The following is a 17,552-nucleotide window of genomic DNA, read 5'->3' on the forward strand; positions in this document are numbered from 1 at the left end:
CGGCTTCTTCTTCTCCCTCCTGTTGGCCAGAGGTGCCACCTTCAATCAGGTCCACATCGTCGCTCGGCGTCCCTGCACCCTCATCGTCGTCCGAACTGTCCGAGTAGTCGTGCGTCTGGCTTTTGTTGGGACCACCTAGCGAAGATGGTGATGCCGGCGCTGATCCAGCAGGCGTCGAGTCTTGCGAGGTTGATGCTGCTGCGGCCGCTACCGCTGCGGCCTTTTTGCGAGTTGTTGCAACATTGGCCGCCGCCGCTGCCCGCGCACGTGCCGTGGCTGCAGGCGCTCGTGACATGAGCCCAGCGCCTTTACTCGTCTTTTCCTCCACACTGACGGCTTTGATAAGAACCGCCGTGCTCCCGCTTCTTGCTTGTCTTCTTGCTGTTGCCTTCCTTGCTTGTGCCCCGCGCTCTCCTTCGGGCAGTTACCGCCCTCGGTTTCGGCGAGACACCAGCTCGGCAAACAACGCAATGACCCGTCGACGGGATCGGCAAGTGGACGAGCGTGCCAAAGAAGCCTAGCTGCGCACAGCCTCGCACTTGTTCAGCGACCGCAGACGGGAGTCTGTCCGATATCGACGATGGCAATGTGTAAAGAACTGGCAGTGATGGAGCTTGCTGTCCAAGCTCATCTCTGCACTGCGGCCTCACGCCGTGCAGACGGCCGAACGATATAGCCACAGAAAATTGCTGAGGCAAAACCAGCAGAGTGCAATTCGGTGCAACCTCTACGACGGGGAAGAGAGGAAAGCCACGCGAGTGAACGAAGACGTGCACACTTCCAGCGTGGCGGAACTGAGGCTTTAGCACGTGACCCATCCGCCGCGGCGCGAGGGCTGAAGAAATCGCCAACATCGATAGATGCGGGAGAGATAGGGACAGAGGAGGAAACCTCCACTTCGAACTTGGGCGTCTCGACCTCGTAACTCATATAAATGTCCATGCATACTGAGCTGCGCAGCGGCGCGCGGGTTGCCAGAAGAAACCAATGTCTAAAATAACCCCGGTCTCCGCTAATAGAGTCACTTGCTCGCCGTGTCTCCGCTTGTTGGGGGTTGCGATGGTGAAAGCAGGCGCTCGCGGGGACCTAGAGCATACTCTCCACTCTCGACTTGGCACAATTCCCAGCTTTCTTTCCATTCAAAGGAGAGCTGGCCATGCCAGGGAAGAGGGACAATTTCCATCGTCTGGACCGCGCATTGTTCGTCCCTTAGATTCCATACATACCTAACGAAATTTCTATTTAGAATTACACTTCTGCTTGCCTGGCTGGAGGTTTGCCTCCAGTGATTAATTGAGTCCGTCCGAGAGCTTGCGGTTCTCACTTGCCAGTGAGCAAGTAGTCCAACGCGCGGAGCGAGCGCAGGAAGACAGCCTGCGCGCTCGAGGGAGAAGCAAGCGAAGCAAGTGCAGGGCTTTGAGCCTTGCCTGCGGAGATGTCCTGCAACGAACGCACTTCGCCGCTGCCAGCGACGCCATTCATAGGGGTGGACGTCGCTGTGCCAGAGCCTTGCGGTGCTGGGGCAGTAAGCGATAATGTGCCATCCACGCTGTGCATGGGTGCATCTTCATTCTCGAGCGAACTCGTGGCAGGTAAAGCTGCCGGCCTGGGCGGAAGGGCTTGCAGCAAGGCATCGAGATCAGCCATGAGCGAATGCGACGCTGCTTCTGCGGACCGCTTGAACGAATCGCTGATCACCTCGCGCGCGCCATCGATATGTGCCAGGTTCGATGCGACCGACAGAGTGTTCTGAAAACCGCGCGAGGAAATGGCGGTACCCAAAGGCTTGACCACAGCTGAAAGACGATCCGCCGGCAGATGAGGGTTGAGGCGTTGGGCGGTGAGAAACAATCCTTTCTGCTCTTTTTGTCCGTTATCGGATGCGTCTGCAGCTTTGTTGGTTGATGGACCAGCCTCTGGCTCTGCCCCATTGTTGTTGGACGCATGTGCAGCATCCATCTGACCTGTCCCGCTCTCGTGTACCTCTGGTGCAGCGTCAGGAGCTTCTTTCTTGTCGGAGCCAGCGGGCTCTTCCGATTGCTTGGGTTGGTTGGCTAGTGGCTTCGAGACCGTGTTCAACCTGTTGCGAAGAGAGACGAGGAAATTTAGTGCGTGATTCGAGAGGAGATTAAAGCGGATTAAAAACACCGAACACTTACAAAGCAATGAGGCTGTCGAGCAGCGAGGCGTGTTGAAGAATGACAGGCCGCTCCAGGAGAGCTAACAGGGTGCCGATAGGCGCGTTGCCGAACTTCTCACCCAGCCTGTCCTTGTCCTTGCCCTTGCCCTTTTTCGATGGGCGCGCGTCTTCCTTGAGAAAATATTCAGATACTTGTTCATTCGCCCCAGCAAGACCCAGTAGACACTCCACGCAGCGCAGCGCGATCAAATACGGAGCTTCGTCTCCCGTCCCGGAGATGGGAGCCACTGTTGGTGTTTGCAAGTGGGGAGGAAGAGAGCCCGGGGTCGTCAAACCCTTCTTCCCAGTCGTCTTGATGGGAGTGGCGAAGGCCTTGGTGATTTTGGCGCTCATCGCAGCATAAGACTTGTCGACGGCAGCCGTGTCACTGGCACCGTCCCAAAGAATCATCAAGAGAAGGTTGAGTAATTCTGATCTCGTTCTTGCATTCTCTGTAAGGTGCGTGAGGACTCTGTGGAGACCGGAAGAACGCGCGTCCAGTTGCGGGAAGAAAAGAAGACGAACGAGCGTAGCAAGGCCGGCTTTGTCCAGCAGCTGAATTGCGTCTCTTGGAGGCGGCTTTTTGACTTCGTCTGCTGCGGGTGGCGTGCCGGATCGAACAGGAGCCGCAGGTCTACTTGCATGCGAAGCGTTGGGCCCACCATGATCATCGTCCCCGGGCTCATTTTGGCCTTCGTCATCCTCTTCGGCCCCGGCATCAGCTTCTCCAGAAGGTCTCGATGCGTTGCGAGCGGCGCGAACCCTATTGCTGATCAGTTCCTGCTGGATGACTTCAGCGCGGATGTCTGGTGGAAGCGCTTCTAGGAACTCGGGTGCAATGCTGGTGTTCTGCCCGGAGGTAAGGCTAGCAGCCTGTCGCTCGCGCAAGTGCTGCTCGACAATCTCCTCCCTCATGTCGTCGGGAAGGGCCTCCAGGAATTCGACATCGATGCCAGAATCGGTAATATCGACCTCGCGCCCATGGATCATGACTGTGATCCGTTGTGTGGTAGAAGAGGTCGGACCAGCAAGATTTACGGCCTGGACAGGTGGCTGCGATGGATGTTCAGTGGCATGTCCACTCCCTCCGGTTGACACGTCCGCATCTGCACCGTCAATGGTGTCCCGCCCGGCATCAGTGTTGCTGAGCTCTGCCAAGCCTTGCTCCAGTGATCCGAGCTCCAGGTTCGGCTGCGACTCGTCCTCCATCTCGACATCTTGGCCACTTTGAAGGGTAATTTCCGTCGTTGACGCGGATGCAGATTGTTCTTCTCCTTCCCCTACCCGACTCGCTTTGTCTTCTTCCTGCTTCAATTTCTGCTTTTCTTTGTCTTTCTCCTGTTGTTCTTGTTTCTCTTTCTTTTCTTTCTCTTGGCGCTCCTTTTCAGCCTTGGCCTCAGCATCTCTTGCCTGTTGCTCCCGCTTCCTGCGCCAATAAGCAGGCAAGAACAGATTGTGGATCTCATTCTTGAGCACATTGGGACGTTCCAGCTTCTCTACAGCAAGTCCATAGATGATGGATGCCTCTTGCTGCCACCTTGCTGCCGTGCTCATCGGAACGAATTCCTGAAGTGCAGAAATGGGGTCTCTCGCCTGGGGTTCGGTGCGCGTGCCAGGTCTGTTCGAGCGCTGGCCGCTCGCAGCATTTCCAGCGACAGTCAGCCCGTCTACATGGATGCGGGGAGCGCCACTATCGCCGGGTGTAGTGATCGAGACACGAAGTTCTTCGCCTATCCCCTCGTGTTCCAAGGACTGCTGAGCTCGTGAAAGCACCGCTTCGAGGAATTGCATCGCTCCACCCCCGACCGCCGCTTCCAACGCATTCATGAACCGGGACTGCCCACCACCGAGCGCCGCACCACCGGCCAGGCGACGCCTTGGAAGACGCTGACCAGGCGATGATTGATGTGCAGAATCAGGGGCGCGGTCTTCCAACAGCGGATGCGATGCAACATCGTCATTTCTGCTGCCCCGACCAGTGCGGGAGGAGCCTTCAAGAAGGCGGCTGGTTGAAGGCCAATGGTCGGCGCTTGAAGAATTGCCAGCAGAGCGGCCCACAAACATGTAAGGAATACCGCCTGTCCCTCGCGCTGTGGTCTGATTGGACGCCCATGCCCAGTTGGCACCGAAGCGATCTGAACTAGAGGGCGCGAGTGTTGCCGGGTAGCGTTCATCGAGCTCAAGCTCGGCAAAATCACCGTTGTCGTACTGGTCATCGACAGAGTCATCGCCGTCGTCATCGATGTCCTCTTCAGGCTCGCTGCCGAAGATGTTGCTTGAGAATGCTTCCGCTGGTTGAGCATCATCGACCCCGTCAGCCAGGAATGAGGGTCGCGGCAGTCCTTCCATTTCTTCTCCGACCTCCAGCACAAAGTCAAGCTCTTCAGCGTCCTCATCGCCCTCGCTTGCTTCCTCCTAAAGCGGATATACACTTGTCAGCAGGCTGTTCCCACGAGTCTTGATGCCATGACAAATGACTTACATCGTCAGTCCACGCATCCTCGTCGTCCTCATCTAGATCATCCAACCCCTCATCATCAATGTCCTCTTCGTCATCGTCGTCGTCCATATCGATGACCTCGATATCATCTTCATCCTCCTCCTCGTCGCTGCTGCTGCAAGAGTGAGTACCGTGAGCAGTGAAGCCCGGCTCCATATTGATGATGTTGCACTCACCTCAGATCGCTGCCAGTCTCATCACTGTCGTACTCCTCCATGTCAACGTCCTCCTCGTCCTCATCCATCTCATCTTCGCTCATCTCTTCATCGTACGCGCCAGCCTCGAGATCGCCAGTATGCATGCCCAGACTACTGTTGCGGTAGAAGTCTGGCGTCTCGTCTCGCATACGCTCCTCTTCATCCAATGCGCCCTCCGAGTCCTCATCGAATTCTGGACTCATGTCTTCATCCTCTTCGTCTCTTCCTTCGCGAGGGAACATGAAGAACGGGCGGTCACGGTGAGCACTTTGAGAGGTGGCAGCGCCTTTCTTCTCGGGTTTTCCCATGCGGATGGACACTTTCGCAAGATGCTCCAATGGTTTGAGCACACTCTCCAGCACTGGCTTGGCGATTGGCAGATTCAGATCGATGTCTGCCAAGGCGGCGGTCAATGCTGCCACGAAATTCTTTTCCAACATCAGTTTCGCCATGTGAAGACTGAGATCCTCATTCTGTCGAGCTGTGCCTGTGCTGTTGGGCTTGGCAGTGAGCAATCGATAGCAAAGATCGGAGAGCATCGAAATCTTTCCATAATTCGATTCGGGTGACTCTGCAACCAATGGGACCTCGCGCAAGGCCTTGCTGAGACCGTCGAGGACAAGCTTGCGCACCGTGATGAGCTCAGGATTGACGTCCTTGAGAGCAATGTTGCTGGCGGTGTCGGCTGTGAGTGCAACAATGACCGACATTGAGAGGTTGGAGATTGCCTTTCCTTGGCGGAACTCCGAGGCAGGCGCTTGAGATGTCTTACCACTCATGAACACAAGTTCGTTGTAGAAGTAGTTGAGGGCGCCAGAACGTGCTTTGGGTGGGGGAGCCCCAGATATGGCTGGCCGCTTCTTGTTATAGCTGAGAAAACTGAGTTTACAGCTGTCGTACGAAGAGAGAAGTTCGGCAAGAAGCTGCATGATGAAGCAATAGTAGAAATGGCGAACATCCGACTTCTTTTCCTCTTCCGATTTTCCAATTTCTTCTTGGGCTATTTTAGACGCCTCTTGATCTTGATCCTTCGTGACAATCGACACTGATGCTGCGGGTACCTCGCTCTTGGTGGAATGGGCTACAAGTAACGGCGCTGACATCAGTTCTGCCATGAGGTGCGTAATGACCAGATCCGATTGTTCTGTCGCCTGAGCAGGCGTCGGCTTCTGCACATCGCCATTTGGCACTTCTGGCTTGCCATTGACATTTCCCCGTTCGTCCGGCAAGTTGGAAATGTCGTCCTCAGAAGTTGTGTTGACCTTCAGCGACAACAGACCCGATTGCTGGGTCTTGGAATAGTCGTCCATTGTGAGAGACTCTTCCACCACCTTGATAAACACATCAGCGTCCCGCCAAGCCGAAGAATTGTTATAGGATAAGAGTGAAGAGGAGTTGATCGACTTGGTCCGTGCTTGCTCGACCGTGCAGCGCAAATTTTGCTGCATCACAGCTTTCAGAACCGCGTTGTCCTCGATAATGTGCCGCAATATCATAATGATATATGACTGGCATCCGGAAGTGCGCTCGATCGGGCCTTCCCTGATGGGCGCCAGCAAGGCAGCGATACCATCCGCCTGAACCATTGCCAAGGCAATGTCGCTCCTGCGGGTAATGACGACCAGAAGGCGGTAGACCGCAAGAAGAGTCTCGTTATCGGCTGTGGCGGCATTGTCTCGAAGGAATGCGATGACTTTGCCGAGATGGGTCTTCGCCTCCTCCTTGAACAGCCCGCCAGTTAGCCCGCGCTTCACAGCTACCTCTCCCTTTTCCCAGGCGGACTCCTCCAGAAGCGGGACCTCCTTGAGACGCTCTGCGAGCGTGAAGAGAAATGCCGCCACCAACAGCGAGTAGGAAGCACCCGAAGCCTCGTCTAGCCTTTCCACAGCCGACACAGCCCTCATGAGCCGGGTTGCTCTGGCTTCGTCGACCTGTTTGGCGAGTTCGGCGTCATTCAAGATGAGTGCAAGGAGGTGCAAGCGGACCTTGATCACTCTGTCATCAGATGTGGACCTCTCGGCAAAGTACTTGGGTAAGGTTTCCACAAGCTCGTCCAGTATGGTGACGCTGTTCCCAACGACGGCGAACGCCTCCTTAGCATCAAACACGAGAGCTTCGTGATGATCTGCGAGGGTAAGAATGCGCTGGCAGACATGCTCCTTCATCTGAGCCCTGAGTGCATCGAGGTCTTCCTTGAAATTGATCACCCCATCATCATGAACCTTCTCTTTTCCCTTTTCGGTGGCTGAAGCTGGCCGATCAACGTCCATGCCTTCCATTCCAGAAGAGGCATTTACGCTCGATTCTGGGGTTTGCGTTGGCAGTGAAACGTCGGCAGCGCCGGCATCATGTGTCCCTGCAGATTGTGTTTCAGAAGATGGTGGCGGTACACCTGTACTGGCCTCCGCAAGACCCGTAGTTGCGGATTCGATGGCGGCGGCTGTCGCACTTGGTGCTGTCAGTTCGGGCTCCTCGGGAGGATTGTCCACCAAGGCGGGATGCTGCATCATCGAACAGGCGGTCAGCGGTGTGTTCTGAAGTCTTAGGACAAGTGACTCACTGTGAGCAGGTATTCGAGAGCAGCACTGGAGCTGTTATGTGTCCTCTGTAGAGCTCGTCGCGCAGAGGCTGTCGGGAAGCCCATCTCCGACAACTGACTGACTCGAGTCTCATCTGCGACAATCGGCGTGTGAGGAGTAGTAATTCCTGTTAATGACGATGCCAGGGGGCTACGCGCACCAGTCAAGCCAGCCAAGGCAACTGATAGGCCACCGCTGAGCCCAGCCACGCTCAGTCGGCTTGAAGACGAAGGTTTTTCAGTCTGCTCCTCTTCCTCGCCCTCACCACGAACGATGACTAGCACAATCTTGACCAGCCAGCGATTGATGAGCAGAGGAAGAGAGAAGAGCCAATCCTTGTCCCAGACAGACTTGATCGCGCGCAGAAAGCGTGCACGAACCGTCACGATGAACTTAGACGGATTGAAAGAGTCAACGCCGCCTTGCTGAATGATGACGAGTTGCGGAGAGTCAAGCAAGGGCTTAGAGGCAACCAGATTTTGCATTAAGTGTAGGCAGACCCTCAGACCCCCGCACGCATGGCCTAGCCGAATAACATCCTCTTCGGACTCTGCGATCTTGCGCTCGCCTTCGAAATGCAGATCGACCTCTTGAGCATAGCGTAAGAACATTTCCAAAAGCCTGTCCACTCCGCCAGCACCTTCGAGTGCGGAAAGCACTAGGATATGCACTCCGCCATGAGCGCTAGACTTGAAATCATAGATTAGACCGTCGACATAGTCAATCATGAGTGTCGCAAAGGCGAAGTCGTTGCACGGGTTCTTCGAGTCGCGCCAGACCAGGCTCTGAGACAAGGCTTTCGCAACTGTCGTTGCTGCTGTCGCGGCTTGAGCCTTGTGGAACTCGTCGGGGTTGCGGCGGTAGAAGAGCAGACGTACGAGCTCGTGAAAGAGAAAGTTTAAACAGGCTGGAATTTGCGAGGCAAGGTACCGCAGCACAGTGGTGTTCTGCTTCAATGCCTCCGGCAGTTTCTCCAGTTGATGGCTTTTGGCACCCTTCGATCCGATCTCAGCTTCCATTTTCTTGCTCGGACTTGCTCCGGGGACTTCATCGATGATGTCCTCAGAAAGACCTGAAAATTTTGTGGGTTTTGCTGCAGCCATCTCTTTGTCCTCTGCGGATGCTGGGGAAGGTGTCGAAGCTTTGAGCATTAAGTTTTCCCACATGCAATCCTGTAGCAATTGCCCAAGATCCTCGAGGAGAGAGGTAGGTGCACTGACATTGGTGCTGTTGAGGTTCTGCAAAAAGGTAGACGGCATCCTCGACCCTGCATACGTGAAATGCTGGCACAAATCAGAGAGCAAGTTGATGCGGGCGTTGAGAGTGACGAGCTGGCGGAACGACTGGTTGCTGTTGACAAACTCATCTTTCGTTCTGGGCGAAAGCAACGGGATCATCCCAGAGCCATTGTTGCGAGACTCGAGCCAGACATGCTTCGTGGCGGCCAACGACTTCCTGACTTCCTTTGTCAGTAGTCCGAGGACGGTATGTGCGCTCATCTCCGTCATCGCTCGGAGCAACGCCACGAGGGAGTCGGCCGTGAACGACGCGCAGAAGTTGTACGGAAGGCAAGGCAATTCGTAGAACTTGAAGATGAGGTCCAGCCCATCCGCGCGGACGAAATCTTTGCAGTGTGCCGGCGTCTGAAAGAAACCTTCAAGAAATCGAGCCATTGCATCCATGGCGGCGATTGCCGCATTGACGGTTGCGGGATCTTCCTTTTTGGTGTTCGTTTCCGTCTCATCCATTATCAAATCACTCAGTGTAACGCTTGGCTGCCGACTCAGGAATGAATCAGCCGGAGACTCTACCGACGCTGGAACCATTTCGAGATCGTATATTTGCGGTGCGGTGTCTTGCGGGCCAGCAAGCTTAGGTCCGTTCTTGGGTGGCTGGTCTTTGTCGGCAGACCACTCGGACCCACGCTCAATGATCTTTGTCAAAGCGCGTAGCAGCGAAGATATTACCTTGTCCTTGACGCTTGGATGATGGCGGACGAGCTCATCAATGGCGGTGCCAAACATGGTTGCGTTCTCGCGATCTTCAAGAACTTCGACGTGTCGATCGGAGACGAGCAAATCGATGAGCTTTTCAACAACCGGCTTTGAATTGAAGAGATTGAGGCCAGTCTGGTTCAGGCAGATTGCGCCGATCGCATTCGGAATAGCTGCGATAACCTCAAAGTTGGCCTCGATGTCCTCCTCGACCACTTCGAAGAACTTCTCCGGGAGCTTCTTTTCCTGAATCGTCGCCAGGCTTGTCGGCTCGTTGTGGACAAAATTGGCCATAATGTTGATGGCAAGAGACAAAATTTGCGGGCCGAAAGTGCGTCTATGCGTCATGATCTTGCGAATTGACTCGAGGAGAGAGGTGTCGATCAGGTTGCGCAATCCTTCAGCCGTACCCGCAGACGTCATCATGTGTGCGATAGACTTGAAAAGATTGCGCAACAGCGATGCGCCTCCAAAGGAAAGTTTGCCATAGAGGTTGTCGCGCGAGTCGGCCTCGCCATCCGTGCGCGGCGTCGCGAGTACCTCTGTGTCCGACTCGGGGTGCTGAATGTCGAACTCGACTTCCTCCTCAATCCTCGCAACATAGACGTCCTGGCCGTGCGCCTCGCAGAAGATGTTGAAGGCGGTCGGCAGTGCATAAACCAAACTGTCAATGAGTCCAATGGCGCGTGAAACGCTCCTTTGCACTAGGTATCGTCTCGACTTGCATTCCCGGATGATGTGGACCAGCAGCGGCATCAATCCAGCAGACGCAACCGTCATGGCCGGGCCACTGAAGGTGGTGACTGCGGCGACCATGGTGAATACGGCATCGGCATAGTGACCCAAGTCCCCATGTCCTTTTTGATTGCAAATTTGCTTCTGAGGGCCAGACTGCGGTTGCTCCGATGGGACTTCGGTGAGCTTCTCGATGAGGAGGCGCACATTCTGCAGCAACATTCCATGATTGACCGACACGCTGACTGCATTGAACACATCTGTTGTCTTAGTGCGGAACTTGGCCAGACCATCGAGCGCGTACAGAGCGCTAGAAGCGATTCGCATGGATGGCGTACTCTCCAGAGAAATCAAATCAGCAATTCCACGAATGGCCTCTGGTTCAAAGAGGAACAGATGCGCGTTGGCGACGCTTTCGGACACTGTATGTGCATAGCAGGAGATAGCGAGCAGCCGGCAGGTAAGCAATTTGTGGCGTGATTCTGCATCGCGCATCGCAAAGACAGCCCTGACGCGCTGAAAGAGTTCAAAGTGTTGTGTTTCTGGAATTTTGTGCGTCTCGATAGCGTCTGCCACGACATCCATGCAAGACTTTCCGCTTGCAGTGATGTTGCGCATATCGATGGTAACCATGCCCTCTTGTGTCGATCCCTGCGTGCATGCAGAACCTTGTGCCGGAGTGTCAGTCGGGCCGGAGGTGGCGCCTTGCGAAGAGCTCCCAACTCGGCTATGGGACCGGGGCAGTCTGGATGGAGTCCCGAAGCTTGTGTTGGCGCGGAGATCCTCGAGATCGAGGGACATAGCCATCGGGTCGACAGACATGGGTGCAGCTTGCGAACGACTAGTGCTCAACACTGCGGCAGAGATGGCAGCATTGGACGGGCCAGCTTCCTCATTTCCCCCCTTGCGCCTGTAAAACGAAAAGCGAACCGAGTCGGCCTCCGGAGGGACCGGGAAGTCATCCTTGCTGAGCTGAAGCATTGAAATCCCGAAGTCCCGAGGAGTCCAAATGACGGCCAGAGTGGACAACCGACCTTGCGCGATGGCAAGCTCATTGTTGCGAGCTCCGCCAGAGGCTGAATGCTGCTGAGCTGGACGCAGCAACAGACGTAGTGTCTCCTCCAGAATGTCCAGGTCTCTTGTCAGAAGTAAGTCGTGCAAACGCTGTAGACAGTGGCAGTGCAGGTCAGCAAGAGTCGCAAACGCTCCACATAATATGCCAAGCTTACCTCATACGATGCGTACAGCTTTCTGTTTGTGCAGTTTTCCATCAACAGCCTGCTGAAGCGCAGGATCGAAACGAGTAACCGCTTCCGATTGGGCGTGAATTCGTTGAGCTGCAGCTTGAAGAGCTCATAGTCTTTGCACGTTTCTTCAAAGATGTCATCGAAGCGATTCAGTGTCGAAGACCAGTAGTGCAGATCGCCTCTGGGCCAGCACCATTCGCTGATTGGATCAAGAATCGCCGGCAGCTCGTCGTCCGCGGCAGCCTGAATACGCTGCAGCAGATGCGAGACTTGCACGATCTGTAAACAAGAATGATCACCGCACAGAGTGAGAGTCAGTTAAAATGCGATCGGATTCGTTGAAAGCAGCATAAGCTGCACTTACAGGTGGCGCAAGCCTCTTTGGTGTCTTTGTGATCTTCATGGTGCGCAGTCGTCACCTTGGCGCGCTACTACAATATAAAAGGCGACAGGCTAGAGTACCACAAAGGTGCTTGCTACAGAGTGAGCCTTGCAGTGCGTCTTCTTCTGTCTGCTCCTCGTCGTTGAATGGTATTTGTGATTCGAATTTGTTAGCTGCTCAAGTTCAGCACTGGCGGAGCTTTGATTGCGTGTGCTGTCGACGCCGCAGCGGAGTCGCTCCTTCGACGTCTGCCGCAGCGCTCAGCTTCTTGCGGGTTGGCTTCAATCTCCCCAAAGACGTTACTGACCCTGACGGCGCTTCAGACCAGCTTCAGAAAGAGTAGCACATGAGATGCCGTATAGCGAAGGCGAGAAAATAATAGCGACATGTGAAGAAGATAGCATCGAAAACTAATGTATGGACTGATGTGTATGTCATTTTGTTGTGAGGCGGGTCTCTTCTGTTCCGCGCCTGGAGGCGCGCCCCGAGTGAAGACTTGGAGAGCAGGAGATTGACGAGTCTTGTCCGCTTTGGACCAACATTATGACATGAATCGTTGGCAGCCCTTGGACGTGCAAGCAGCTTGCTGATCTCAGTGCGTGCTCTCTACTCCTTTGATGCATTACGGGGGTCCGAGTTGCATGACATCCGTCTTCTCACCTAATCATTCGCTCTGACTGCGACATGCATGCAGCATGCCGGATCCCAATGGCGCAGAGTCTTCTGCGGCCGGCCAGCGGCGCGCCTCGACTTCTGTAACTCCACCTCTAACGCCGGGGCGTCGGGGCTCAGCAGCGAGATCAGTGGAAGGCTTACCTGCGCCAGCTGAACAAGACGAAGACGCGCTAGACGAGATCAAACGGTATGAGAGTGTGAGTGTGACTTGAAACAAAAATGATGGACTACACTACGCTTTCGCGCGCTAATATGTAGTATCTATGACTCGCTAGTTCTCGACCGTAGATTGGCTTGTGGATGGATCACGCGAGCGTGCTAGGCTCGCTCGAGCTAGCGCCAAGCGTTTGCAGACAGCAGGAGTAGTGCGACGGTTTCACTCGAGTGATGGACCGCTCGCCTCCAATGGGTCTACGTCTGCAGCATATACCAGTGCAGCCGGTGTCCAAGCGCGTCTAGCTAATAGTGATACGGCGGATTGGGGACAGCTCGGCTTTGCCCCACACGAACGGCCGCCAAGATGGTGGCCGATGCGCAACTTTTGGGGGCGAAAAGCTTGGTGGGCCTGGAGGTTCGTCGTTGCAACAGCCGCTGCAGCAGCTGATAGTGGCGTGGTCGTGCTTGTCGGTGCGTTGCATTCGCCATCCAGCCGACCTATTTGGCCGTAGTGACCGTGCCAGCCTTCCGCTTTTCTCTTGCAGGAATCTTTATCGGTATAAACATGGCCATTATCAGCATTGCCACAGAGTGGGCATCTGACCTGAAGCAAGGATACTGCAAAGCTGGTTGGTGGCTTAATGCAAAGTTTTGCTGTTGGGAGACAATGGACCCAGGTGGTCTGGGGGGCAGCATGAATCCGCTTCCAAGGCCCCCCGGGAAGGCCATTGCAATGCCAGATTCATTGAATAGCACTTCAAATCTGACTGTTGCGCTCGCTGGCCGAGCGATGGAGACTGCTCTATGGTATCATTCTCAATTTACCTCTCGAGCAGATGGACAAGGACAGACAGGCAACCTGAGCGAAACATGTACCGACTGGGTGCCGTGGTCCACCTGGACCCTCCCTGCCTGGTTTGTTTATGTTTTTGCAGCGGTGAGCATTCCCAATGATAAAGTTATACATTAGACTGACACTCAACACCCTGCCAGGTTGTTCTGTCGTCGACATGTGCATGGCTTGTCCAGGCTTTCGCACCTTACGCCGCTGGAAGCGGCATCAGCGAGATCAAGTGCATTCTGGCGGGATTTATCATCAACGGATACCTGGGTGTCTGGACGTTCGTGATTAAAAGTCTAACACTTGTGAGTTGCTTTCACATGAGAATCGGTTGATGTCGGCTGATTCACTCGACTTTCGACAACGTAGCCGCTGGCAATCGCGTCCGGTCTCAGCGTTGGAAAGGAAGGGCCGGCCGTGCACGTTGCTTGCTGCATTGGTAACATTGTTTCCTCCTTCTTTCGGGAGCTGACGCGCAGTCAAGGTGTGTGCAACCTCGTTCCTTTACTCGAAATGCTCGAGGGTGACTGACGATATTTCTCCTTGGCTACAACAGCAAAAATGCGGGAACTTCTGACAGCAAGCAGCGCAGCAGGAGTTGCCGTAGCCTTTGGTTCGCCGATTGGCGGCGTGCTTTTCTCTCTCGAGGTGAGTTCGCGGACGCCAGATTCAAGAACACATTTGACTGAAACTTCCATTCGTGGCGGTAGGAAATGGCCTACAACTTCCCAGCGACAACCATGTGGCGCAGCTTTCTGTGCGCTTTGGCAGCAACGGTCACGCTATCTTTCATGAACCCGTTCCGAACCGGGAAACTTGTCCTGTTTCAAGTCTCCTACGATCGGGATTGGCACTACTTTGAGATCCTTTTCTACCTTCTGATTGGCGTCTTTGGCGGCCTCTACGGTGCGCTGGTCATCAAGTATAACCTACAGGTGCAAAGTTTCCGCAGGAACCACCTCGCATCGCACGGCATATCAGAAGCAGCCATCCTCGCGATGCTCACGGCGTCAGTCGCCTATTTCAATAAATTTTTACGCATCGACATGACAGAGTCTCTCGAAATTTTGTTTAGAGAATGTGAAGGCGGTGGCGACTACGACAACTTGTGCCAAAGTTCCGCGCAGTGGCGGATGGTCAACTCTTTGCTTTTGGCCACGATCATCCGCTTCGCCCTTGTCATCATCTCGTACGGCTGTAAAGTACCGGCCGGCATCTTTGTGCCTTCTATGGCGATCGGTGCCACCTTTGGACGTATGGTCGGCATACTGGTCAAAGCGCTGCACCAGGCCATTCCGAACGCTGCCTTCTTTGCTGCCTGCGAGCCCGACGTCCCCTGCATCACACCCGGGACATATGCCTTCCTTGGTGCAGCAGCAGCTCTGGCTGGCGTGACGCGCATCACTGTAGCGGTCGTTGTCATCATGTTCGAGCTCACTGGAGCGTTGACGTACATCTTACCGACAATGATCGTGGTAATGGTCACCAAGGGCATCGGGGATTGGTACGGCAAAGGCGGTATCGCAGAGCAAATGATTCGCTTCAACGGCTACCCCTTCCTCGACAAGGACGAGCACGCTTTTGGCATTCCTGTGCAGGATGTCATGAAGCAGAATCCTGTCACGGTATATGCTACTGGTATGACACTCGAGGAGCTTGAGCGAAGGCTATCGGAAGATAGCTACAAAGGATTCCCGCTGGTGCAAGGCCCATCAGATGGCACCCTCCTTGGCTATGTGGGCAAGACCGAGCTGCGCTACGCCCTTGGCAACGCGAAACGATCTCGGAATCTCGGACCACGGACTCAAATTGTCTTCATGCGCTCGCCTGAGACGGCCGCCCGTAGGAACGTAAAAATTCTCATCACACCGCTGCTTCCATCATTTGGTGGGGACGGCCCTGTGACTCCTCGCACGCCTGGGCAAAGTCGGCTTGACGAGGAATGCTTGATGTCTCACGCCCGAGCCGGAGAAGGAGATGAAGAGAGCGAAGGTTCAGACCTTGACGATGCTGATGGCGGAGTCAACGGCGAAGGCGAGGACGACGAATTGGATCTTGGTGGATGGGTGGATCAAACCCCTCTTTCAGTCCCGCCGGCCATGGCTCTCGAAGTCGTCATGGACCTGTTCAAGAAGATGGGCCCGCGAGTGATTTTAGTATCCAAGTACGGCAATCTGGCCGGTCTAGTGACAGTCAAGGATGTCCTCAAGTTTGTCGCTGCGCAAGAGAAAGCCGAAGCAATGGCGCTCAAGATTCAAGCACAGCAGGGGGAGGACGAGCTTCCGTACGCACGCATGAATGGCGCCGCCGATCCAGAGGACGAAGGCGAACTCGAACTTCTGCTCTCCTACGTTCTCGATTGGAGCGGTTCAGTCGGTCGCTCCATCTTCGAGCGGGTCTCCCCTTTTCTTGCACGCTTTGCCCCACGAAACAGGCCTAGACCACCAACAGCGAGGTACAGCCGGCCGTCAGCTAGAGAGGGGCATGTTGTGTTCGACGAAGGCGGAATGTCACCAAATCACTCTCCGGAAGGGCCGACAAACCATACAAGCAGCGTTTGGAAGACCGACGAGGTTGAACAATTCGTGCTGGGAGAGGTGTGATGCATTGGCAATTCTGTACAATAGAAAGGGTGACAATCGTAATCACATGCCTGCTGTATGCTACAATATTTGAAGTGATCTGTGCTACGCCTGCACTGCCGCCAGGTCGCTGAGACTGGATCAACGAAGCTTCTTGTCCTCGAAAAAGACCTGCGAAGTGGAAAGTAACGTAATTTGTTAGAAGATGCCTTGCGATTAGCTATGCATTGGTGTCATTCACTGACCCTGAGATGTCTGAGCTGCCAGATGCAGGTCCCTAAGAGCACAAACATCTGGATTGCACTCCAGTAGATGGCCCTGGTATTTGTTTTTTCGCTAAGATCTCGGAAGAGAGCCTCACGCTCTCGTTGGAACTGTTGCTCCTTCTTGATATCATGCACTTTGGCGTTCAAGTCGCGCACCCTCTCCGCCAAACTCTCAACGTGCTGCTTGTTACGGCCAGTATTGTCTGGCTTGGCATCTCCGATGATGATGTCCAAATGCATCCGCACCTGCCCCTGGCTACGCCGATGAGACTCTGTGTAATCCGTAGTCAAGCAGATCTGGTGGTCACCAGACTCGTGAGAGGTGAATGCAAACTTGCCTTCCGACGGCCCTCGAGAGGAAGTCAGGACGTGCTCCGTTGTCATCTCCTACGACAGCGCAAAAAAGTTCGATTTCAGACCGCTGCAGCCCAATGCTCGAATGCATGCAGCAGCAGCTAGCAGGTTCATGGAAGACACACACACCTTGATTGCAATCTTGATGCCAAGGTCTTCGTGCATGACGAACTTGCTCTCTTGCTGATCCCACTCCTCCGCCATGTAGTGTCCAACGACGACGGTATCATTGGGGAGCTCCTCAATGAAGCACTTCTTTCCACCCGATTCCATGTAAAAGTAGACCTACGGGAGAATATCTGCTGGATCAGCTTGGAATATTCGAGCGACTGTTTTCCTGACGAATGACTCCCACATACCGCTTGGGCTGCCTGCAACGATGCAAGAAGCAGCAGCACTCCCGAGAAAACGCGCATGATGGCTGCGCGGATTTGCCTTGCGACTCCAACAGATTAGTAGAAGTGAGCACCGCGGTCAAGCTCTTCAGTACTCGAACACAAACAGGGAGGCAAACGCTAATAGCAACGTTCCGCGCTGTAGCATGTATGGGAGGGAGACCTGGGTGTGAGGTGAGATCCATCGTCGTGTGCAACCCTGGGTGGACAACGTCGGAAACTTACAAGCGCGAGCGAGAGATTGAGAGAAAGATGCCTGGGGAGGGGCGGGGGGGGTGCGGAGCGCAGGAGCAGCGCTAGTCAACGTGTGGGGCTGGGGAGAAAACTAGGGCCAAGTTTGTGTCGTGCAAATTGGGAAGTTACGGTGATTCACACAGTAGTGCTTGTCCTGCAAATCACCAGCAGCATGCACAACTTTGCACTTTCGCACGCGCATTGCACTCCACGCAGCCGATGCGAGCCCCACCCCC

General features: G+C 54.7%; 3 protein-coding genes across 3 annotated transcripts; 1 reads left to right on the forward strand and 2 right to left on the reverse strand.

Moving 5' to 3' along the window:
- Nucleotides 1–940: 940 nt before the first annotated feature.
- On the reverse strand, nt 941–12,200 carry K437DRAFT_293207 (DUF913-domain-containing protein). The gene is made up of 7 exons (XM_013389674.1): nt 11,796–12,200; nt 11,414–11,710; nt 7,437–11,348; nt 4,856–7,377; nt 4,662–4,794; nt 2,160–4,594; nt 941–2,080 (listed from the first exon to the last, which is right to left on the reverse strand). The coding sequence occupies exons 1-7, from the start codon at nt 11,832–11,834 to the stop codon at nt 1,321–1,323; spliced, it is 10,098 nt and encodes a 3,365-aa protein (XP_013245128.1). The 5' UTR covers nt 11,835–12,200; the 3' UTR covers nt 941–1,320.
- Nucleotides 12,201–12,378: 178 nt separating this feature from the next.
- K437DRAFT_254489 (uncharacterized protein) lies at nt 12,379–16,150 on the forward strand. The gene is made up of 7 exons (XM_013389675.1): nt 12,379–12,685; nt 12,764–13,115; nt 13,190–13,581; nt 13,638–13,790; nt 13,855–13,969; nt 14,042–14,133; nt 14,196–16,150. The coding sequence occupies exons 1-7, from the start codon at nt 12,509–12,511 to the stop codon at nt 16,086–16,088; spliced, it is 3,174 nt and encodes a 1,057-aa protein (XP_013245129.1). The 5' UTR covers nt 12,379–12,508; the 3' UTR covers nt 16,089–16,150.
- On the reverse strand, nt 16,081–17,274 carry K437DRAFT_254491 (uncharacterized protein). The gene is made up of 4 exons (XM_013389676.1): nt 17,047–17,274; nt 16,817–16,972; nt 16,313–16,720; nt 16,081–16,238 (listed from the first exon to the last, which is right to left on the reverse strand). The coding sequence occupies exons 1-4, from the start codon at nt 17,101–17,103 to the stop codon at nt 16,209–16,211; spliced, it is 651 nt and encodes a 216-aa protein (XP_013245130.1). The 5' UTR covers nt 17,104–17,274; the 3' UTR covers nt 16,081–16,208.
- Between the last annotated feature and the right edge of the window lie 278 nt (nt 17,275–17,552).

Source organism: Tilletiaria anomala (genome assembly GCF_000711695.1).
Source record: "Tilletiaria anomala UBC 951 chromosome Unknown K437scaffold_12, whole genome shotgun sequence".
Taxonomy (NCBI): Eukaryota; Fungi; Basidiomycota; class Exobasidiomycetes; order Georgefischeriales; family Tilletiariaceae; genus Tilletiaria; species Tilletiaria anomala.

Bases quoted from the DNA above. Each gene is read 5' to 3' on its own strand.
- K437DRAFT_293207 (XM_013389674.1), bottom strand. From the start codon at position 11,834: ATGAAGATCACAAAGACACCAAAGAGGCTTGCGCCACCT. The intron at 11,349-11,413 runs GTAAGCTTGGCA...CACTGTCTACAG, and splicing joins AGCTGTACGCATCGTATGAG to CGTTTGCACGACTTACTTCT. The intron at 7,378-7,436 runs GTGAGTCACTTG...TCGATGATGCAG, and splicing joins CTCTCGAATACCTGCTCACA to CATCCCGCCTTGGTGGACAA.
- K437DRAFT_254489 (XM_013389675.1), top strand. From the start codon at position 12,509: ATGCCGGATCCCAATGGCGCAGAGTCTTCTGCGGCCGGCCAGCGGCGC. The intron at 12,686-12,763 runs GTGAGTGTGACT...ATGACTCGCTAG, and splicing joins AGATCAAACGGTATGAGAGT to TTCTCGACCGTAGATTGGCT. The intron at 13,582-13,637 runs GTGAGCATTCCC...ACACCCTGCCAG, and splicing joins TTGTTTATGTTTTTGCAGCG to GTTGTTCTGTCGTCGACATG.
- K437DRAFT_254491 (XM_013389676.1), bottom strand. From the start codon at position 17,103: ATGCGCGTTTTCTCGGGAGTGCTGCTGCTTCTTGCATCGTTGCAGGCA. The intron at 16,721-16,816 runs GTGTGTGTGTCT...GCGCTGTCGTAG, and splicing joins GCATCAAGATTGCAATCAAG to GAGATGACAACGGAGCACGT. The intron at 16,239-16,312 runs GTCAGTGAATGA...TCCACTTCGCAG, and splicing joins GGCAGCTCAGACATCTCAGG to GTCTTTTTCGAGGACAAGAA.